General features: G+C 36.5%; 1 protein-coding gene and 1 non-coding gene across 4 annotated transcripts in view; one reads left to right on the top strand and one right to left on the bottom strand.

The window, feature by feature from the left end:
* The window catches only part of SLC35A3 (solute carrier family 35 member A3), a 50,181-nt gene that overhangs the window by 21,065 nt on the left and 4,803 nt on the right, over positions 1-24,313 (top strand). For 2 of the 3 annotated variants that reach the window (XM_033197190.1, XM_033197191.1), the window contains exons 3-7: positions 3,296-3,450; positions 11,497-11,619; positions 15,872-16,040; positions 20,935-21,053; positions 23,030-23,163. In XM_033197190.1, the coding sequence (XP_033053081.1) occupies positions 3,296-3,450; positions 11,497-11,619; positions 15,872-16,040; positions 20,935-21,053; positions 23,030-23,163 (700 nt within the window). The remainder of the gene's footprint in view (positions 1-3,295; positions 3,451-11,496; positions 11,620-15,871; positions 16,041-20,934; positions 21,054-23,029; positions 23,164-24,313) is intronic. The other variant, XM_033197192.1, reaches the window with a different exon arrangement.
* On the bottom strand, positions 4,667-4,773 carry LOC117076943. Its single transcript, XR_004434554.1, has one exon. It is a non-coding gene; the product is annotated as a U6 spliceosomal RNA (small nuclear RNA).

Below are 24,313 nucleotides of genomic sequence, written 5' to 3'. Positions count from 1 at the left end.
GAAAGATGGGGTGAAAATGTGGTAAAACCAACTTTCAGTGAACCAAAGCATCTATAGACACACCATACAGAAAAATAGATTCTAAGTGAATTTAAAGATAGACATTTAAAAAGCAAAACTTTATGACCTTACTATTGTGAATGATTTCAAACAACATACAAAAGGTACAAATAAGACATAAAAGAAAAAATAGATAATTTAGGGTATATTACATTGAAAAACATCTGTAAATCAAATCAAGTAAGAAGACAAGTCACAAATTCAGAGAAGATATTTATATCACTTGTAACCACCAATAATTAATATCCAGAATTACAATTACTCCTACAACTCAATCACAGTTAATAGAAACTTAATAGAAAAGGGGGCAAAGGATATACAGGTAATTCACAGAAGAAGAAACCTGCATGGCAGATACATATATAAAAAGATGCTCAACTTCACTAGCAATCAAGGAAATCAGATTAAAACCACAGGACACAATTTCACTGCCCTCAAATTGGCAAAAATAGAAAGTCTTAATACCAGGAATTGGTGATCATTTAAAAATTGAATTTAAAAATTAAAAAATAATCAGGTTCAGTGCACACCTATAGTCCCAGTTACTTGGGAGGCTGAGGCAGGAGGATTGCTTAAGTTCGGGAGTTGGGATCTAGCCTGGATAACATAGCAAGACTCCCATCTCAAAAAATAAAATAACATAAAATTAAGGTAATATTTTAGTTTTCTTTTCTGGTAAAACTAAGAAGAAAACTTTTTGGTAACTTTTATCTTAGTTAAGAATTGTTCAATTATTATTTTGGGGTGAGGAGAGGGTGAGTACCAGGTAGTAATTTTAAAGTTTTTTTTTATTTCAAAAAACTTTTCATAATCAAACTTTTCCTATTTTATATTGAGAGAAAAATTTGTCTAAAGTGTCATTATTGGTAAATAATTCTAGGGTTCCTTAGAATTAGAATAATTAGAATAATTCTAGGCACCTTAGAACCCTAATTCTAGGGTTCCTTAGAATTTCTCATTTTTTTGAGGAGTTTATGTATGTATCTCTAAAAGATCTTTGGCCATTTTTCGTGACTGATACCATAAAATTGGCCAGTTCAAAGTTCATATTCAATCCCTTTCTCCCTTTCTTGGCTCTAACGTGGAGGAAATAAAGGAAACGACTTCCCAGCTTCCTTGCAGCTATGGATAGTTATGCAACACAATTCTGTTCAATGAGAACCAAGAGGATCCCTGCTAAGCTGCTGTTTCCTCTCCTTTTTTTTTTTTTGCTGCCTGAAACAAGAATGAGAGATGCAGCAGTACTTTGATGACTTTATTGCAATAATCATGTATACAACAGATGAAAAGCATGAAGATTAAAAAGCCAAAATATATACAGTTATATACGTTTTATATATAGTTTTATATATATACACATATGTGTGTGTGTGTATATCTATATGGATCTTCGAATAATGCTTAGTTGATATTATCACATACCAGGAACATTTTTGTTTCCAAAAATTGGACATATATTACGATGTTTTTTATATATATATATAAATATAAATAAATAAATAAATATATATATATATATATATATATAAAACATCCAGGAATTTTTTTATCAAGGTTATATCACAGAAATTTTTAAAACCTGTTATTCTACTCTAGTGCAGTTATTTTGTTTTTCTGCTATGCCTTTTTTGTAAGTGTACCTCTCTTGGACATAATTTTAATAATTTGCCATATGAAGAGACACAGGCTTAATTTGTAGCAGCATTGTATTAACAGGAAAGAGATAATCCTGCTCTCTCTTTGATAATCCACCTGAACCTAGAATATTCGTTTCAGCCTGTTTATCGCCAGAATGGGCTGCAGTGGTTAGAGGATTTCCAACACAGGGCGATACTGGAAGGTCTTTAAAAGATAATGCTGTATGAGAGATTCATGGAACCAAGAAAGAGTTGGTTCCTTATAACTCCGAAACCCTCTGGCCCCAGCTTTCTCTTTTTTTCCTCTCCTGGTTGATGGCACCTAGACCCATTAGTGGCACCACGTTGAGTTTTCTTCAGTCTCAATGTCGCAGTCAGGGTGGGAGAAGTGGAAGAACAAGCCTTCTTCCAGACCACTGGTTGGCAGCCTGTGCTAGAGCTCATCTGGTTTGTTTTTAAGCCAGTGACAGTCACTTTTTTTTTTTTTTTTTTGAGATGGGGATCTTGTTCTTTTGCTCAGGCTGAAGTGCAGTTATGCAATCATAGCTCGCTGCTACTTCAAATTCCTGGGCTCAATTGATCCTCCTGCCTCAGCCTCCTGGATAGCTGGAACTACAGGTGCATGCCACAACACCCAGCTAATTAAAAACTTTATTTATTATTATTATTATTTTTTAAGAGACAGGTTCTCATTATGTTGATCAAGCTGGTCTTGAACTCCTGGCCTCAAGCAATCCTCTCACTTTGACCTCCCAAGATGCTGGCTAATTACAGACATGAGCCACTGTGCCCAGCCTGACAGTCACTTTTAGGAGTGGGTTCATTTGCTTCCAGGATCCACCTTCTCACTTTTCTTAGAGTCCTTTGTCCACCCCAGGGACTTTTCCTCTCCTTTCACAGCTAGACACTGTGGCACCCTTTGCAACTTGCTTGGTGCAGGGTTGCCACAGACTTTCAATTTGGAAGAAAATGCAATATTTGAAAAATGTAATAAAATGAAGCATAATTAAATGAGGTATGCTTACAGAGAGTGCTCCTGGGTCCCTGAGTCTCTATAAAAGCTTTGGATCTGGACTCATCCTATGTGAGACAAATCCCTATGGGTTGAACTAGTGTTAGTTGGGTTTTCTGTTGTTTGCAACCAAACCCCTTCCCTAACTGATTTACCTTCTTTTTATGAATAAAATCTTCACAATTACTAATTGGCATGAATTGCTGATGATAAACAAAATGCACAAAATACAAGTTTTTATAACATTGCTGTAATAAACTAAGAATACTTGGTTGACAAATTAAAACTTTGAGCTTTTGGCTGTCAGAAATAAGTGTTTGTATGTGTTTGTATATTATATATATGTATATATATATAAGATAAATTTGATTATATATCAGAATAAAAGAATATAAGGTTTCTTAATACATTATAATATTTAACATTTAAAAAATCAGCATCATAAAGATATATTTTAGTCCTAAAAGTATCTTGACATGTAGCTCAATTTTCTTTTTCTATAGGTGAGAAAATTGAGATCTTCAGAGCAGATATGTAACTTATTCAGAGTTACTTAATTACTGATTTTTCTCATATTATTTTCTAGAATGTAGTCTAAGAGCACTGAATCGAGTACTACATGATGAAATTCTTAATAAACCTATGGAAACACTTAAACTTGCTATTCCATCAGGGATCTATACTCTTCAGAATAATTTACTGTATGTGGCACTATCAAATCTAGATGCAGCTACTTATCAGGTACTTAAAATACATTTCTTTCTTTTTTTAAAAAACTTTTTTTCTTATACATAATAATTGTATATATTTATGGGGTACATGTGATATTTTGATACATGCATCCAACGTGTAATGATCAAATCAGGGTATTTAGGATATTCATCTCCGCAAACATTTATCATTTCTTTGTGTTGGGAACATTTCAGATCTTCTCTTCTAGTTATTTTGAAATTTTGAGTAAATTATTGTTAACCGTAGTCACCTTCCTATGCTAACACTAGAACTTATTCCTTCTATCTAACTCAATTTTTGTACCCAATAACCAATCTCTCTTTATTCCTCCCCCTGCCCTTTTATCTTTCCCATCCTCTGGTAGCTATCATTCTACTCTCTATCTCCATGAGACCCCCCCATTTTTTTTCCTTTTTTTTCTTTTTAGCTTCCACATGTGAGTGAAAATATGATATTTGTCTTTCTGTGCCTGGGTTGTTTCACTTAACATAATGACCTCCAGTTGCATCCTTGTTGTTGCAAATGACAGGGTCTCATTCTTGTTATATCTGAGTAGTATTTCTTTATGCATTTATCCATTGATGGACACTTAGGTTGAGTTCATGTCTTAGCTATTGTGAACAATGCTGCAATAAATATAGGCCTTTGATATACTGATTTCCTTTCCTTTGGATAAATACTCAGTAGTGGGATTGCTGGATTGTCTGGTAGTTCTATTTTAAGTTTTTTGAGAATGCTTTGTACTGTTTTCCATAGAGGCTGTACTAATTTACATTCTCAGCAGCAGTGTACAAGAGCTCCTTTTTCTCCACATACTCACCAGCACTGGTTATTTTTTGTCTTTTTGATAATAGTTATTCTAACAGGGGGTAGGATGATATGTCGCTGTGGTCTTAATTTGCATTTCCCTGATGACTAGTGATGTTGAGCATTTTTTCATATACCTGTTGACTACTTGTATGTCTTCTTTTGAGAAATGATTATTGAGGTCCTTTGCTCACTTTTTAATGGGATTATTTGTTCTTATGCTCTGGAGTTCTTTATATATTATGGATATTAGTTTCTTGTCAGAAGATTAGTGCAAATATTTTCTCCCATTCTACAGATTGTCTCTTTATTGTTTTCTTTGCTTTGCAGAAGTTTTTTAGTTTAATATAGTTCCATTATTCTATTTTTGTTTTCATTGCCTGTGCTTTTTTTCTTATGTATTTATTTGTATATTTTTAAAAATATGGAACAGTTCATGAATTTGTTTGTCATCCTTATGCAGGGGCCATGTTAATCTTCTCTGTATGATTCCAATTTTAGTATATGTGCTGCTGAAGCAAGCACTGCCTGTGCTTTTGAAATAACAGCCATAAAATCTGCCCTGACCAATGTCCTGAAACATTTCTCCTCTGTTTTCTTCTAGTAGTCGTTTTATAGTTTTCAGTCTTATGTTTAAGTCTTTAATTCATTTTGAGTTGTTTTTTTAATATGGTGAGAGATGGGATCTAGTGTTCTTTTTCTTCATATTCATATCCAATTTTCTCAGCGTCATTTATTGAAGAGGATGTCCTTTTTCTGTTGTATGCTCCTGGCACCTTCATCAGAAATCAGTTGGCTGTAAACTTGTAAATGTATTTTGGGATTCTCTATTTTGTTCCATTGGTCTTTGTGCCTGTTATTAAACAAATTCCATAGTCTTGTATACTATAGCCTTGTAGTATATTTTGAAGTCATAGTGTGATGCCTCTAGCTTTGTTCTTTTTGCTCAGGGTTGCTTTGGCTATTATTCAGGGTCTTTGTGGTTCCATGTGAATTTTAGGATTGTTTTTTTCTGTTTCTTTGAAGAGTGTCATTGGTATTTTTATGGGGATTGTCCTGAATCCATAGATCGTTTTTGATAATACGGTGATTTTAACAATATTCTTTTAATCCACAAGCATGGGATATCTTCCCATTTGTGTCCTCTTCCATTTCTTTCATCTGTGTTTTGTAGTTTTTCTTGTAGAGCTCTTTTACTTCCTTGGTTAAATTTATTCCTAGAATATTTTTTTTTGGTAGCTATTGGAAATAAGGTTGGTTTCTTCATTTCTTTTTCAGTTAGCTTGTTATTGGTTTATAGAAATGCTACTGATTTTCGTATGTTGATTTTGTATCCTGAAACAATTGAATTTGTTTATCAGCTCTTTAAGAGTTTTTTAATGGAATCTTTAGGGTCCTCTGTATGTAAGATCATGTCATTTGCAAAGAGGGACAATTTGACTTCCTCTTTTCCAGTTTGGATGCCTTTTATTTCTCTCTTTTGCCCTATTTTGTTCCAGTGTTTAAAGGAAAGCCTTCCAGCTTTTCCCCATTCAGTATGATACTAGTTGTGTGTTTGTCATATATGGCCTTTATTATGTTGAGATATGTTCCTAGGAATATTTTAAATTTTATCAAATGCTTTTTCTGCATCTATTGAGATGATCATAAGGTTTTTATTCTTTATTCTGTTGATATGATGTATTACATTTATTGATTTTGCATATATGTTAAACCATCTTTGCATCCTTGGGATAAATCCTACTTGATTATGGTAAACAATCTTTTTTATGTGCTCTTGGAATCGATTTGCTAGTATTAATATTTAGTTCAGGATTTTTGGGTTCTCTATTGTTCTATTCAGGAATATTCAACTGTAGTTTTCTTTTTTGTTGTGTGCTTGTCTGGTTGTGGTATCAGGGTAATGCTGGCCTCACAGGATGAGTTAGGAAGAATTCCCTTCATTTGATTTTTTTGGAATACTTTGAGGAGAATTGGTGTTAGTTCTTCTTTATAAGGTCAGTAGAATTCAGAAGTGAAGTTGTCCAGTCCTGGACTTTCCTTTTCTGGGAGGCTTTTTAAGTGCTGATTGAATCTTGTTACTTGTTATTGGTCTGTTTAGGTTTTTAATTTCTTCTTTGTTCAATCTTGGTAGGCTGTATGAGTCTAGGAATCGATCTATGTCTTGTAGGTTTTTCAGTTTGCTAGTATGTAGTTGTTCATAATAGTCTCTAATGATCATTTGTATTTCTGTGGTATCGTCTGTACTGTCTCCTTTTTTGTTTATGATTTTATTTGGGTCTTCCCTCTTTTTTTCTTGGTTAGTTTGTAGTTTATTGATTTTACTTATTTTTTCACAAAACCAATTTTTCTTTTATTTCATCCTTCGTATTTTTGTTTAGTCTCTATTTCATTTAGTTCTGTTCTGATCTTTTGTTGTTGTTGTTTGTTTGAGACAGTCTCACTTTGTTGTCCGCACTGGAGTGCCGTGGCGCAGTCTTAGCTTACTGCAGCCTCAACCTCCTGGGCTTAAGAAATCCTCCCACCTCAGCCTCCTGAATAGCTGAGAATATAGGTGTGTGCTACCATGCCTGGTTAATTTTTTTTTTGGTAGAGACAGGGTCTTATTATGTTGCCCAGGTTGGTCTTGAACTTCTGGCCTCCAGTGATCCGCCTGGCCTCCCAAGGTGCTGGGATTATAGCTATGAGCCACCGTGCGCCTGGCCTGCCCATCTTTATTGTTTCTTTCCTTCTTTTAGTTTTGGGTTTGGTTTGTTCTTGCTTTTCTAGCTTCTCGAGGTACATTAGGTTGTTTATGTGAATCTTTCTAATTTGTTGATGTAGGCATTTATTGCTGTAAATTTCCCTTTTGTCACTGCTTTTACCGTATCTCATAGGTTTTGGTATGTTGTGTTCCAATTTATATTTGTTTTTAAGGAATTTTTCTAGACTGGGCACAGTGGCTCATGCTTGTAATCCCAGCACATCAGGAGGCCAAGGCGGGTGGATCACCTGAGATCAGGAGTTTGAGACCAGCCTGGCCAACATGGTAAAACACTGTCTCTACTAAAAATACAAAAATTACCCAGGCATGGTGGCCATTGCACTCAATGGCGTGGGCAACAAGTTTGAAACTCCATCTAAAAAAAAAAAAGAAGAAAAAGAAAAAAAGAAAATTTTCTGTTTTGGTCTGAGAAGATACTTGATATGACTTCAACTTTTAAAAATTTGTTGAGATTTGTGGCCTAATATATATTTTATTCTGGAGAATGCTGCATGTGCTGATGAGAAGCATGTGCATTCTGCAACTGTTAGATGAAGTGTTTTGTGAATATCTGGGAGTTCCATTAGGTATAAAGTGTAGTTTAAATGCTCTAATTTTTTTTGTTGTTGATTTTCTTTCTAGATGATGTCTGTGCAATACTGAGAGTGGGATTGTGAAGTCCCCAGTTGTTACTGTATTGGAGTCTATCTCTCTCTTTAGAGCTACCAATATTTGCTTAATATATCTAGGTGCTGCAGTGTTGAGTGTATATATATTTAGAATTGCTCTACAGTCTTGTTGAGCAAGACTTTATCATTATATAATTACCTCTTTGTCTGTTTCTACCGTTTTTGACCTAAAGTCTATTTTACATCGGTATAGCTATTTCTGCTCATTTTTTGTTTCTGTTTGCAGGGAATATCTCTCTACCCCTTTACTTTTAGTTTATGTTTGTCTTTACAGGTGAACTGCATTTCTTGTAGGTAGTGTGTAGTTAACTTATGGTTTTTTAAGTCCATTTTGCCAGTCCATATCTTTTATGTGGGAAATTTATTTACATTCACAGTTATTATTGATACATGGAGATTATTCCTATCATTTTGTCAGTTGTTTTCTGGTTGGTTTTCTGTAGTGTTAATGTTTGACTCCTTTCTCTTTGTCATTTGTGTATCTGGTTTTCCAGTGAGTTTTATACTTTCATGTGTTTTTATCATGGTAGATACTGACTTTCAAGTGCAGGACTCCTGTAAGCACTTTCTTTGTTTGTTTTTGAGACAAGATCTGGCTCTATCACGCAAGCTAGAGTGCAGGGGCATAGTCTCCGCTCACTGCAACTTCTGCTTCCCAGGCTCAAGCCATCTTCCCTCAGCCTCCCAAGTAGCTGGGACTACCAGTGCACACCACCATGCCCGGCTAACTTTCATATTTTTTTAGAGACGAGGTTTCATCATGTTTCCCAGTCTGGTCTCAAACTCCTGAGCTTAAGAGATCTGCCTGCCTCGGCCTCCCGAAGTGTTGGGATTACAGGCACCTGGCCTAAGCATTTCTTTTTCTTTTTTCTTTTCTTTTCTTTCTTTTTTTTTTTTTTTTTTTGAGACAGAGTCTCGCTTTGTCGCCCAGGCTGGAGTGCAGTAGCATGATCTTGGCTCACTGCAAGCTCCGCCTCCGGGTTCACACCATTCTCCTGCCTCAGCCTCCGGAGTAGCTGGGACTACAGGCGCCCGCCACCACGCCTGGCTAATTATTTGTATTTTTAGTAGAGATGGGGTTTCACCATGTTAGCCAGGATGTTCTCGATCTCCTGACCTCGTGATCCTCCCGCCTTGGTCTCTCAAAGTGCTGGGATTACAGGCATGAGCCACAGCGCCTGGCCAGCATTTCTTATATGGCTGGTTTAGTGGTGATTAATTTCCTCAGTTTTTCCTTATCTAGGAAAGACTTTATCTTTCATTATATTTTTTAAAATTTATTTACTTGTTTTTTAATTTTAAAAAATTTATTTATATTTATTTTTTATTTTCTAAAAGAGAGATGTCTTGCTATGCTTCCCAGGCTGGAGTGCAGTGGCTGTTCACAGGCACAATTATGGTTCACTACAGTATCAAACTCCTGGGCTCAATTTGTCCTCCTGCCTCATCCTTCCAGGTAGCTAGACCTCAGTCACACTCTACCTTGCCTGGCTTTGCATTCTTTTTTTTTTTTTTGATGTTCTGTTGCCCAGGCTGGAGTGCAGTGGTATGATCTCAGCTCACTATAACCTCTGCCTCCCAGGTTCAAGTGATTCTCCTGCTTCAGCCTCCTGAGTAACTGAGATTACAGGTGCACACCACCACGCCCTGCTAATTTTTGTATTTTTAGTAGAGACTGGGTTTCATCATGTTGGCCAGGCCGGTCTCGAACTCCTGACCTCAAGTGATCCACCCGCCTCGGCCCCCAAAGTGCTGGGATTACAGGCATGAGCCGCTGTGCCCAACTGGTTCTCAGTTTTTTCATTGTCAGTTTAGTATTCAGTTTTTTTGGTCTTCTAACTTATTTACCACTCATCCAAATGATTTCTAGCTTTCAAAATTTTATGTTTTGTCTCTTCTCTTATTCTCCTTGTCTTTGTTGGTTTCCATTTAAAACAAAAGCCTTTAAAAATTCACCTTTTGGTCAGGTGCAGTGGCTTACGCCTGTAATCCTAGCACTCTGGGAGGCAGAGGTGGGTGTATCACTTCAGCTCAGGAGTTCAAGACCAGTCTGGGCCCAGCTTGCATTCATTTTTTAACTAGTTTCACTGTGTATGGTATTTTTATTGGGCAGTGTTTTTTTCTTTCAGCATTTTGAGTATATCATCTAATTCTCTCCTGGCCTATAATGTTTGTCTTAAAAAATCTGCTGTTAAGACTGATGAAGATTCCCTTGTATGTAACTTGATGCCTGTCTCTTGCTGTTTTTAGGATTCTCTCTTTGTCTTTTGACTTTTGATAGTTTGACTATAATGTACTTTGGTGAAGATCTTTTTGGGTTGACTCTAGGCTTTTTCATTCTTTTTTCTCTTTTTTTTTTATGTGACTGGCTTATGGAAGTCTTTATTCTGTTTCATCTAGTCTAACACTGAAGCTCTTGATTGGATTTTTTATTTCATTTATTGAATTCTTAAGTTCTATGATTTTTGTGTAGTTCTTCTTTATGATATCTCTTTGTTGAATACTTCATTTAGATGATGAATTGTTCTCCTATTTTGTTTATATTGTCCGCTTATATTCTCTTGTATCTCACTAAACTTTCTAGATATCATTATGTTGAGTTCTTTCCAGAGCTTTCATATTTTCTTTTCATTGGGATGTGTTACTGGAGAATTATTGTGTCCCTTTGGAGGTGTCATATTTCCTTGCTTTCTCATGTTTCTTGTGTCTTTACATTGATATCTTTGCATCTGGTATAACAATAACTTCTTCCAGGTTTGTAGATAGCTTTCATAGGGAAAGACATTTTCCTATATGCATAACGTTGGTTGGGTAGGGTGCTTTGGCTTTGATCCTGGGTGCGTGCAATAATATGTAGTCTCTATATGATTTCTTTGGCTGTAATCAACGTCAGTGGGGTCTGTCTGGTTCCTCAGTGGCTTCAACTGAAGTTGTTAGTGGAGGCTGTGACAAGGCTTTGCTGGGGATGGGGATGCCAGGCAGGCTCCAGTGGTGGCAGTGATGGACCAGGTATGCTGGTTCTTGGGTCCCCAGGAGGTGTATGCAGATACTAGCAGTGGTAGGTTCAGGTGGCTGGGCCTTGGGCCTCCCAGCAGCTTGTTTTAGTGCTGCTGGAGGCAGCAGTGGGCTGGGCAGGTGGGTGGGTCTTCCACTTCTTGAGTGGCATGTGTGGCATTGGCAGTAGCAGGAGCAGCAGTAGGCCAATCTTGGGTCCCCAAGCGGTGTACATGAGTGCCAGTGGTGAAAGCATAGGGCTGGGCAATCCAATGTTCAGGCCCCCAGTTTGTGTGCGTGGGTGGGTGCCAGCAGTGGTAGCAACAGGTTGTTCAGGTCAGTCGCTAGCCCCCAGGAGGCATACATGGGCAGTAAACAGAGCAGGCTCGTTTTCAAGTCCCTGGAGGCCTGTGCAAGCAGTGGTGGGTGGGGCAGGCTTGTCCTCAGGCCCCTGGATGGTCTGCACAGGTGCTCTCTGTGGCAGGTGGGGCAGGTTGATACCCAGGCTCCTAGATTGCATGCTTGTGTATCTGCAAGAGTGGCAGTGGCTATGGAGACAATTTTGTCTTTGCTTGCCTGTTGCAACCTAATTTACAATAAGAAAGTTTAATTCATTTTGCATTATTGCCTAAAGTGTTCAAAGCTCTCTGGTACATAGTACAGATTCCTGAGACTGGCATTAACTGAAGCTTTAGATCCCAGTTCCCAGCCAGGTGCAACCACCAGGCATGCTGCCAAAGTCCTTAAAATACATTTCTAATAGTATTCTTAAGGAACAAACAAACAAGCAAACATTAATAATATTACTGTTTTCTTTTTCAGGTCACGTATCAGTTGAAAATTCTTACAACAGCATTATTTTCTGTGTCAATGCTTAGTAAAAAATTGGGTGTATACCAGTGGCTGTCCCTAGTAATTTTGATGACAGGAGTTGCTTTTGTACAGGTAACTATTCAAGATAAGTATTTTTTTATCTTTATCGTGGTTTCAAAACCTTATTTATTTTGTGTGGAGAATATGGTTCTATTGCTTGTTGAAGGCAGCAAATGTTATTCACCACAACTAACATATGTTTTGAGGGCTTCCTTTGTGTGACATACTACATTGGGAGTGTAAGTAATACAGAGGAATTAATCAAAATAAAATTATATTACCTACAGAAATGACCATTCTAATTAGGGAAATAAGACACTGCATTTTTAAAGACATGCAGTTGATTTTTGCTAGATATCTGTAGCATTTGAGATTATTAACCACTCCCCTTTTATTTTCTATCAGCTTCACGATACCATTTTTTCCTGGTTCTTTTATCTTTCTAATGATTCCTTGTTGGTTTTCTTCATAGGGATCTCTTCTGTGAGACTCCCTTTAAATACTGGGGTTGCTGCAGGTTTGTTATTTCTTCTAAGGTATACCTTTATTTTTGGAGATTTCATCTATTCTGGGGAGGATGTTAATTTTAATTTTTTTTTACTTTTTAAAAAAATTTATATAGAGACGGGGTCTCATTATGTTTCCCAAGCTAGTATCAAACTTCTGGGCTGAAGTGATCATTCTGCCTCAGCCTCCCAAAGTGTTAGATGTGAGCCACCGCACCTGGCCTTATTATTTATTATGATTATTATTATTTTTAGTCCTCAGTGATACTTGTTCTGATGGAAGGTTTTATTAATACTTATATCCTGATAATTCCTCAGTTCATGTCATCACTTTCCCTGAAGTGTGGTATTCATATCGTGAATAAATTTTTTTTTTTTTTTTTGCCTGATCAAGTCTCGTTTAATGGTGGCGGTGCAATTCGTGAATAAATTTTTAATTTTTTTTTGAGATGGAATCTCACTTTGTCCTAGGTTGGAAGGCAGTGGTACAATCTCAGCTCAATGCAACCTCCACCTCCCGGTTCAAGCGATTCTCCTGCCTCGGCCTTCCAAGTAGCTGGGATTACAGGTGCCTGCCACCACGCCTGGCTAATTTTTTGGACTTTTTAGTAGAGATGGGCTTTCACTATGTTGGCCAGGCTTGTCTCGAACTCCTGACCTCGTGATCCACCCGCCTTGGCCTCCTAAAGTGCCAGGATTACAGGTGTGAGCCAACGTGTCCAGGCTAATATTTTTAATATTTATTTTAAATGAGTGTTACAAAAGTATAAGTGGTGTATCAAATTCATATTTTCATAAATATTGCTTAGGGTAAGCTAAAGTAGGCATTGTTTCAAACAGTAAGGTATTTTAAATTAGAAAGTTATTAATAGTTCAGGTGGAACATGAGTTTGACAAAACCATGAAAATGATAGGCAAATAACTGAAGCTTCAGGAACACAGACCTATAGGGTAAAGCTCAGAGTGATTAGTGTGACACACTGGACCTTCTGAAATGTACCTACAGTTCCAGACTCATTTCTTCTGCTGCGTACTTCACACTCTGAATTGCTACAACTGAGCTGCTTGTAGGGGCTATTTTGCACAGCTGAGCATTTATCCATTCTTTCTCTTGTGCCTACAATGCCTTCTCCCCTTTCTTTACCTGGCTAACTCCTACCTTTAAGACTCAGCTGAGACATAACATCACAGGCATAACATTTATGCCTTCTTCTCTACCACCATAGTACTTTGTACATATCTTTTCCAAAGTACTTATATTATAGTTAAATGCTCATTTGTATGTCTGTTTACCCCTACAACTTAAATTCCTAGAAGGCAGCAGCTGTGTTTCACTGCTCCTTCCATTCATAGTGCCTAATTAGCAAGACTCAAAACACAGTTTAAGATCAGGAAAAACAAATGATATTTGTTTTTACATGATTAGTTGTCAACTGATTTTATAGCCTGTAAGTACAGATGACTCCTGGGAAATCTTCAAGGATGATATTGGAGTTAAATTAGGTGTTGAAAGGTAATAATTATAATGAAATTTGCATACTGAGTACTTATGTGCCAGGTGCCCCACTTGGTGGTTATCGTTTATAATCTCATGTTATACCCAACTGTTTAAGGTAGATATATTATTCGTCCCAACTTACAAAGGAGTTATTGAGGCTCAGAGAGATTAATGAAATTGCTTATGATCCCAATCTAGTAGTGGCAGAGCCAGAACCAAATCTTAAAACTTTTCACTATTTGTGTTTCAGTAGGTTGGAAACAGCAGAAAAAGTATTACATAAAAGGTATGTTAAAAAAAAATACAGATGTTGATCTGTGGATAAGCACAAGATAAGTTAAGGAGTGATAATAATCTTCTTTGATTGGAACAAATAATTGACAAAGATATGGTGAGAGATGAAATTACAAAATACAGATTGGTCCTAGATTATATGTGGTCTTCAGTATTGAGCCAGAAGCTTAGGCTTGACTGCTTTCGGCTGTAAGGCCTCACTGGAGAGTTGGAAGGGAGAGAGGCATATCAGAGAACTCCTATAGGCATGCAGGGCAGATTGGTCGGGAGAAAGACTGAAGGAATGGAGAGGAATTAGAAAGCATGACAATGACCTAAACTGTCAGGTTAATGGGATTGGAATGTCCCACAGGAGTGATGTAAGAGTTGTTCCAAGGGAAGAATCAGTATGAGTGTTAGACTAATAAATATCATAGAGAATGGAGAGCAAGGAGATTAAGAAACAAATTTGAATGGTTGCATTTTTAATAGAGACAAAGGTATCAAAAGGTATGTTTGCTTTGAAGAGGGATGGGTACATTTTAGTCACATTGGCTTTGAGAAGATAAGTTTCTGGATAGCAGCAACTGAAAATTTTGGACTTGAGCTCAGAAGAGATGTCATTGCTTCTGTGAATCAGCTCTCCAGGGTAGAGGGGATTCCTATAAATATGCTGTAGCACTGCACTGTCCAATAAGGTAGCCACAAGCCATATGTAGCTATTTAAATTTAATTAGTTAAAATTAAATTAAAATTTCAGTTCCTTGGTCACACTACCCACATTTCAAGTTCTCAGTAGCCACTTAAAGATAGTGATGACCCTATTGAGGGTGAAGATACAGAACATTTCTATCATTGAAAGGGTCTGTTGACTAGAATAAATATAAAGATTGTAGAAGAGAACACGGAAAAGAGCAGGTCATTTCAAGAGGTAAGGAATGAGTAGTCAGTAGTGTTAATTCTGTGGTGAAGGCAAGCTGAATAGAGAATGAACAATTTTATTATTAAAAATTAGTTAACATATTGATTGAAAAGTCTTTGGTAGCTATGAAAAGTACAGTTTCAGAAGGAAAAATGGCTTTAAGAAGTCCAGCTAGGTTGGATGTGGTGGCTTACACCCACAATCCTAGCACTTTGGGAGGCCAAGGCAGGCAGATTGCTTGAGCCCAGGAGTTTGAGACCATCCTGGGCAACATGACAAAACCCTGTCTCTACAAAAAATACAGAAATTAACTGGGTGTGGTTGTGTGCAGCTGTAGTCCCAGCTACTGGGGAAGCTAAGGTGGATCACCTGAGTGCAGGGAAGTTGAGGCTGCAGTGAGCTGTTATCATGCACTGCACTCCAGTCAGGGTGACAGAGTGAGACCATGTCTCAAAAAAGAAGTCCAACTAGTAGAAGATCAAACTGAGGAGGGAAGAAATAGATGCAAAAGAAAATTTAACAGTAGTTATAGGATATCAGTTGATTAGATTAAGGGTAACATCTAAGCCAGGGGGTACCGTCCCTGGTGCAATGATCCTGGAGTCCCTTCCAACACATTTCATTTTCCAGTGTCTTGTACTCTGAGTTTTCCTTCACTGTCTGATAGACTATCTTTTCCTGACAGTGTTTGGGGTTCACCTCCCAACAGCTTCCCTTTATTATGCTTGATTTAGCACACCACTTTCCAGCTGATCTCTACTTTTGCTGATACAGCAGAGGGGATGTGAGATTCTCCTCCTTTCTTCTACCTATATTTGAGATGGTGCTTTTTAATAAATTAAACTTTAAGGAATTATCTCAAGGTAACATTGGTCTCTGTAAGAGATGAAATGTAAAATATTTATTATTTCTAAGGTACTTTTTGAAATTATAAGTTGTAATAGTAATATCACTGTGAGGAAAAAAATCAAATGATTGTAAGGTTTTATGTTTAAAGCTCTCCTTTGCAATCCCAAAAATGATATTGGTTGCATTTTTAGGTTATGGTCTAAGAGTGGACTCTCAATATGTTTATGTAAAATGTTATAGGAATTAAACTGCAATTTTACTTTTCTTCTTATTTAGTGGCCCTCAGATTCTCAGCTTGACTCTAAGGAACTTTCAGCTGGTTCTCAGTTTGTAGGACTCATGGCAGTTCTCACAGCATGTTTTTCAAGTGGCTTTGCTGGGGTTTACTTTGAGAAAATCTTAAAAGAAACAAAACAATCAGTTTGGATAAGAAATATTCAGCTTGGTAAGTTTTAAATGTTTTCTCATATTATTTTTAAAAGTGATTATATTGTTATATTTAAAGATGTCTATACATCTTTAAATAAATGAGCCTTGCATAAAATCTGCTATTGATCCAAGTATCTGGCAATGTTCTTGTCTTTTAAAACATTTTATTTTAAATGAACACCTTTTATTTAAGAATATGAAAAACTTAGATCTGTGACATAAAGGTGTATGTAGCCCATTTCTGTCTTCACTATTTAGAGCCTTAGTAACTTTATCCTTGGTTGCCACTTCTTTCCCAGAAGGTTTTGCAAATAACTTACATATTTTATTCCTGGAAAGGATGATTAAAATAATTGAGGAAGTTTGAAATGATGATTTTTTTTGTCCCTGTTTTAAGATCTTTTTTTTTTTTGAGATGGGATGTCACTCTTTTTGCCCAGGCTGGAGTGCAGTGGCACGATCTGAGCTCACTGCTCGGGTTCAAGTGATTTTCTTGCCTCCGCCTCCAGAGTAGCTGGGACTACAGGTGCCCACCACCACGCCTAGCTAATTTTTGTATTTTTAGTAGAGACGGGGTTTTACCATGTTGGCCAGGCTGGTCTTGAACTCCTGACCTCAGGTGATCCACCCAAAAGCGCTATAGTCCCAAAGCGCGCTGGGACTATAGGCATGAGCCACCGTGCCTGGCCTCTGTTTTAAAATCTTATGTGCTGTTTTATTTTAAAATGTTATGTTTTAGCTCTTAAATACTGCAGCATTTTTCTAACTGCAGGTAAATAGTTTAAAAGAAAAAAATCTCTTATACTGAAGCCTTTGAACAAATATTTAAACTTCTTTTAGTATTGTAATATTTAAATCCCCCTACGAAGATTCCAGCATTTAGTATTCCTGGCATACATTCATTTTGGATGATGTCATATAGAACTGCCCATGTGAAAAGCAGCTCATCTGCAAATCAACACATTCTATTTTAAGCTTTTGTCCTTGTGACTTTGAGGTTTACCTTTGAAACCACTATTTTTTTTTTTCCTGTCCATATACTATTTTATACATAAGGAAACTAAAGTACAGAGAGGTTAAATAACTTGCCCAAGCTCACATTACTGGTAAGTAATGGACTCAGTATTTGAATCCAGGTAGTGTGGCTCTGTTGTACCATGTCTATCTTGATCAGCAGTCATACAGGCCCTTCTAGGCCCTAAATTGTCTGTACTCCTAATGGCCTATATTTTATGTCAAATCTTCCAAATTTTATTACAGTTCATCCTTCCAGCTGTTTTCAAGTAATGTAATAACAGATTGCACCTTCATTTTAATCACATAGGATTTCTTTAAGTTTCTCTGCAAAATTTGTAGAAATGTGTCAAGTTTTTTTTTTTTCCTTAAGAACATTCAAGGTAAATATTTTTAAAGCAAAATTTTATTAGCTTCTTTCATTTGTCTAGAGACGGTAAGCTCACAGGCATGAAAAGCATTAAGCAGTTTAATTCACCATTTCAGAAATAATATGTCTATAGCAGAGGGGTTAAGAATACTTAGTTTTGAAATCAGACCACTCAAATCCTGATTTCATCACTTACCACCTATGTGACCTTAGGGAAGTTACTTCTTTCTCTGCTTCACTTTCCTCATCTGCAAAATGTTCTAAATTATACTACCTATCTCATATATTACTATGAGGATTAAATGAAATTACTACATGTGAAGTGTTTAGAATAAAGTGTCTAGGCCAGGTGCGGTGGCTCACACCTGTAATCCCAGCACTTTGGAAGGCTGAGGCTGGTGGATCACTTGAGGTCAGGAGTTCAAGACCAGCCTGGCCAACATGATGAGACCCCATTTCTACTAAAAATACAAAAATTAGCCAGGCATGGTGGCGGGCACATGTAATCCCAGCTACTCTGGAGGCTGAGGCAGGACAATCGCTTGAACCTGGGAGGCGGAGGCTGCAGTGAGCCGAGAACAAAGTGTCTTACATATAGTGAGCACTAATAAATGTCAACTATTTATATAAAATACAATATCAGAGAAAAAGAAATAATCAAGGTTTGTGTGATTTGCCTAAACTTTTCTTGAATTGTAAGATAAAAATGGAAGACATATCAGAATTCATGGTTCTAATGTGCTTCATGGATTTCTTATTATTTGGTGACCTCATAAGCTCTAATGCTCATAGAAAAAAAATGGTAACAGACTTAATGTTTTTGAAAAGATACTTAAATAATTGCTTATCACAATTCATAATTATAAGAACAAATTAAAACAATGTAATAGCATTTTTCAAACATCAAATTGTCAAAGATTAACATGATAAGATCCAATTTTAGCTAGGGAATAGAGAAGCAGGAACTCTATTACCTATTGTTCCTAGGAGTATAGATTGATATAACCATGTTGGATTTCAATTTGGGAATATTTGGTATATTTGCTAAAATTTTAAATATGTGTAGGCTGTAATGTAAGAATTCCAAGTCTGGATAAGGATCTATCCTATAAGAGCACAAAGATAGTAGTGTGAGCACCAGTAGTGTGAACTTGGGCAAGTTATGTAACCTCTCTGTGCTTCAGTTTCTTCATCTATAAAATAGACATCTACCTCATAGTGTTGTATGTCAGTTAACATACAGGAAGCACTTAGAATAATTCCTGTTACATGCTGATACATACATATTTGCTTTTATAATCCATACAAAGGAATATTATGCAACTGTTAGAATGCAGTAGACCTGTTCATGCTGACATGTATGACATGTATGTATCCTTCTATAATGTATATTTTTTTGGTAATTACGGAGTCTTACTTTCATAAATTAAAAAACTTTACTGGATGTGGTGGCTTGTGCTTCTAATCCCAGATACTTGGGAGGCTGAGATGGGAGGATTGCTTGAGAACCAGGAGTTTGAGATCTGAGCAACATAGTGAGACCCTGTTTCTTAAAAAAAATATATATGTGTAAGGCTGGATGCGGTGGCTCACGCCTGTAATCCCAGCACTTTGAGAGGCTGAGGCAGGTGGATTGTTTGAGCTTAGGAATTAGAGACCAGCCTGAGCAACACTACAAAACTCTGTACAGAAAACACTAACAACAAAAAAAACAAAAATTAGCCAGGTGTGGTAGCGTGTGCCCGTGGTCCGAACTACTTGGGAGGCTGAGGTGGGAGGATCGCGTGAGTCCAAGAAGTCGAGGCTGCAGTGAGTTGTGATTGTGCCTCTGCACTCCAGCCTGCTGAGTGACAGAGTGAAATCCTGTCTCAAAATATACATATATATATATGTTATATATAAAACTCTTCTGATGGTATTTTATATGTGTGTGTGTGTGTATATATACACACGTACATGTTTTATATATAATACCATCATATAAAATACCATCAGATGTGCTTTGGAAATTATATGCCAGCATTAATTTCATGTTTGAAATTAGACATTAAAAGGATAGAGCTGACTTAAATGGAATTTTAGAGCATTTCACATCCTTTTCATTTTCTTTCTATTGTGGAATACTTTGATTAGTTATGACTTCATTTTTAAAAATTGCTTTACCCTTGCACTCTTTAACTGCATATATTTCAAAGGCTACCCATAAAAAGCGGTCCCTGTCAGCATGAATTTCTTTATTTATAGCCTAGCAGTGCTTCTGGGAGTCTCTTATTCCAATAGTCATGTGATAGACTATGTTTTTGAGGTGAGATTCAACATGAACAAGACAGTTTCTGCTCTTACCAAGTTGACTTTCTCTAGCAGTGAAGCTTCAGTAACACAGAATCTAATGTTTTCTATGACTGTTTCTTAGCTGTGATTTTTTGGATATTAGTTATTAGTTATACTTTCAAAACAAAACTTTATTTATTTACTTTCTAGAGACAGTCTCGCTGTTTTGCTCAGACTGGAATGCAGTGGTAGAATCATAGCTCACTGTAACATCAAACTTCTGGGCTCAAGTGATCGTCCCACCTCAGCCACCTGAGTAGCTAGGACTACAGGCGTGCACCACCGCACCTAGCTAATTTTAAAATTTTTTTGTAGAGATAGAGTTTCGCTTTGTTGGCTGGGCGGGTCTTAAACTCCTGGGCTCAAATGATTCTCCTGCTTTGCCCTCCCAAAGTGCTGGGATTTCAGGCGTGAGCCACTGTGCCCACTCTCGAAACTTCTTAATAAGGAAAAATGCTGTACTCCCTGCCTGAGCTTTTATATGTGTATGTACCAATGCGAATATATGAAAATCTAGATCTAGCAAGAGGAAGGTGGAAGAACAATGACATATTCCAAATGTGAGCCATTTGCACATATTTGAATGGGCTAGCCATGTAATCATCTAATTTGTGCATTGTATTATTTTAGTGCTCCAAAGTTGATAATGTCTGTTATTTTTTATATTCTGTCTTTGTCTTTTTACATTTGTATGTCTTTGTCTTATAGTTATAAACTAAGTATACTTTTGTTAAGTATACAAAACCAAGTAAAAATTAAAAAAAAAATCTAATTTTGGCTGGGCGTGTGGCTCACACCTGTAATCCTAGCACTCTGTGAGGCCAGGGCAGGTGGATCACGAGGTCAGGAGATCGAGACCATCCTGGCTAACACAGTGAAACCCTGTCTCTATTAAAAATACAAAAAATTAGCCAGGCGTGGTGGCAAGCACCTGTAGTCCCAGCTATTCAGGAGGCTGAGGCAGGAGAATTGCTTGAACCTGGGAGGCAGAGGTTGCAGTGAGCCAAGATCACACCACTGCACTCCAGCCTGGAACAGAGCAAGACTCCGTCTCAAAAAAAAAAAAAAAAAAAAAGTAATTTAATTTTATCAAAAAGAAAAAGTTAAGTATAAAATTATTTGGAATGTCAGTGGAAAAAATATTTCTCTTCAGACAAACTAAATGATATATCATGTAGACTTTACTTTTTTTTAGGTTTCTTTGGAAGTATATTTGGATTAATGGGTGTATACATTTATGATGGAGAACTGGTATCAAAGAATGGATTTTTTCAGGGATATAACCGACTGACCTGGATAGTAGTTGTTCTTCAGGTAAAGCATTTAAAGTCTTAGATTTAATGTTAATAAACTCTATTTTAATATAGAGAATCAAAGTAGCTCCTGATATGCTGATGTGAGGGGAAAAGGTCACTACTGTTAGTGCTCTCGTATCTAGTTTCTTCAAGGAAGTTAGAATAGAAGTGATCTTAATGCTGTAATGGAATCTTATTTTGAAAAGGGATCTTTAATGAACTTTGTGGTATTTAAATGTAATGAAAATACGGGTTTAAGAATAAAAGAATTGAAGCTTAAGGCGAATATAACTTTGGATTTTTCTATAAGTCTTATCATTGTACAGGAAGTCTGGGTCAGCCATTAAGACCCAAGAAGCAGATCTGGATGTTTAATTGTGACAATTCATAGCCTCATATTGTAGTTACATATTGGAAAACGTCTGTCAAATTCAGTTTATATATAGCTTGGAATTGTTCAAGGGTTGAGTAATTAATTACATCTTTAAAAAATACATATGGAGAATTCTAGAGGATATAAAAATGAAGACACAAGTCACTATCCTTAGAGCCTCCTATTCTTCTAGAGATATTTGAAGCCTAAGAAGCAAGGCTCCAGAAAGGAAGGTGAAGGTGGCAAAGGATAGTTGTGTTTTAAAAGCAGGTAGGATACTTCTATTTTTATTTATTTATTTATTTATTTATTTATTTATTTATTTATTTTTGAGATGGAGTCTAGCTCTGTCACCAGTCTGGAGTGCACTGGCGCGATCTTGTGTCACTGCAACCTCCTCTTCCCAGGTTCAAGTGATTCTCCTGCCTCAGCCTCCTGAGTAGCTGGGATTACAGGCATGTGCCACCATGCCCAGCTAATTTTTGTATTTTTAGTAGAGGCGGGGTTTCACCATATTAGCCAGGATGATCTCGATCTCCTGACCTCGTGATCCACCCACCTTGACCTCCCAAAGTGCTGGGATTACAGGCGTGAGCCACCGCGCCCGGCCGGATACTTCTATTTTTAAGATAGCAGAAAAGGAGACAAGGATAAGTGAAAATTTGAAAAAAATAACTAAAAGAAAATTTGAAGCGGAGATAGGGTGAGTCAAGAGAGTTTATGTATGATGTATGTTATTCCAGCAAAGAGAAGAAGCCCCCTTCCCTTAAAAAGGGGCTGAAGATATGAGAAAAATAAAAAATGTTTGGTATAACTGGTATGAAGGATTCAATAGGGAGTAAACAGATGAATGACAACATTGCCAAGAAATATTGGGACTGAAACATTAATTTGTAGTAAGCTCAACTGGCATAATTTATGACTTTCTTTAAATAAAGCTTCCATCATAGAAGAGGTGTTTTGAAAGTTGTTACAGTAGGTAACCCAGATTTGGAAAATGATAAGTAGTCTTTGGCAGAAAGCAGAACTGTGTAGTATAGTAAAACCTCATTATTAAAGTAGCCACAATTGGGAATTTGAGAGGGATTAGGTAGAAAGTTCTTTCTACAGTCTTAAAGAAAAAGCACAATTAAAATTGTGCCTTAGAAAACTTCATCTGAGAGTAATAAGAGGTGCAATTGAAAGGGGAGAAACTATAGGAAAAAAGCCAAATTAAGAGGCTATTGAAAGGCTATAAAATGACTCTGATTACTAATTTTCCTCAAAAGTAAAAATATTTCACTATTCAAAGTGACCAGTCCTCTCACATTTGTCCAAACAAGTGATGTTTAATTACTAAATTGGATAATGATAGACATTTTATTTGTAATATGGTCAAACTTCATTATAACAAACTGCAGATTATCCTGGTAGTTACTTTTATTAAATGCCTTTTGAAATAAGAGGGCTATTGAACAAAGCCTGTAAGTCTATTTGTTGTGAGAGATGTTTAAAATAAATCCCTTACTATAATGGGATTGAATTTATAGGACAAAAGCTTAAAGCTTTATTAAATAATGAAATTGTTTTGAAATGCAGTTTTATATGTGTGTTTTAAAAAAATTTTTTTAAAACTTCTGCAGGCACTTGGAGGCCTTGTAATAGCTGCTGTTATTAAGTATGCAGATAATATTTTAAAAGGATTTGCAACTTCTTTATCGATAATATTATCAACATTGATCTCCTATTTTTGGCTTCAAGATTTTGTGCCAACCAGGTAAAATATTCTTTTCTATTTTTTAATCCCCAAAAGTATATAGAAAAATTAGAATTCTCCGTAAGGTGATCTGATACATTTGAAGAAGCATTGAAATATAATTTTAAAAATTTATTTAACTATGTTTTAAAAATATTTCAAATTAAAGTCATGAAAGAAAGTCTTCTTCTGAAAAGTTTTTTATGCAAATTTGACTGGCCAGAATTTTCCCAATAAATAGATGTGAATATTTTCCCTGCAAAGTAAAAAAAAGTGATATAAAAAAGTTAATAAGTCATATAAAGTCATAAAAATACGTCATGTAATGACATTTTTAAAATACGGAATTTACATGACTTCCTTGAAGAAGATAGTTTATATAGAGAATGTGGCTCATGAGGAAACTCAATTAGGTGGTAGCAGGAAGATCAAACTGGAAAGGAATTGCAGGAGGAGTTATAAGTGAGGAAGAAGACCCAGAACTCTGTAGTTTTATGGATGCTAAGGGAGGAGATAGCATCAGGAAGAATTGAGTGTAATGAATATCCATTACAGACATCATTGAAAATTCTAGTATTTTGTTTAATTTATAATCCCAGACTAGTGGGATTATATTTTAATTGTTTCCAGGACACCACTCTTGGTTTTCCTCCAACTTTACTCTTCTCCTGATTTTCTCAACCTCTAAACTTTGGAATCTCCCAAGGATCTTTTATTTATTTATTACTTTATTATTTAATGTTTATATTTTTGAGACAGGATCTCAGTTTGTCACCCAGGTTGCAGTGTAGTGGCATGGTCGTAGCTCAATGCAGCTTCAAACTCCTGGGCTCAAGCAATCCTCCTGCTTCAGCCTCCCGGGTAGCTGGGACTACAGATGTGCTTTGTTGCCCAGGCTGATCTTGAACTTCTTACCTTAAGCAATCTTCCCACCTCTGCCTCTCAGAGTGCTGGGATTATAGTCATATACCACTGCGCCGAACTCATTTGTGTTTTTGAGAATGAAATTGGATTATGGATGGAATTTGGCACTATAAAAATATAATATCCTTTTTATACTTTTATATTGAACATTGATGGTTTTAGTTCTTTTCTAGCAATCTAGACAATAGGTCTGGAACATACATGTTGAGATTTGTAGTTCTTATGAGATAAAAATTTAAAAGCATTT

This window comes from Trachypithecus francoisi, unplaced genomic scaffold (genome assembly GCF_009764315.1).
Source record: "Trachypithecus francoisi isolate TF-2019V2 unplaced genomic scaffold, Tfra_2.0 Lachesis_group5, whole genome shotgun sequence".
Classification (NCBI taxonomy): domain Eukaryota; kingdom Metazoa; phylum Chordata; class Mammalia; order Primates; family Cercopithecidae; genus Trachypithecus; species Trachypithecus francoisi.
The sequence above is the reverse complement of the archived record's forward strand: the minus strand, read 5'-3'. Positions and strand labels throughout refer to the sequence as shown.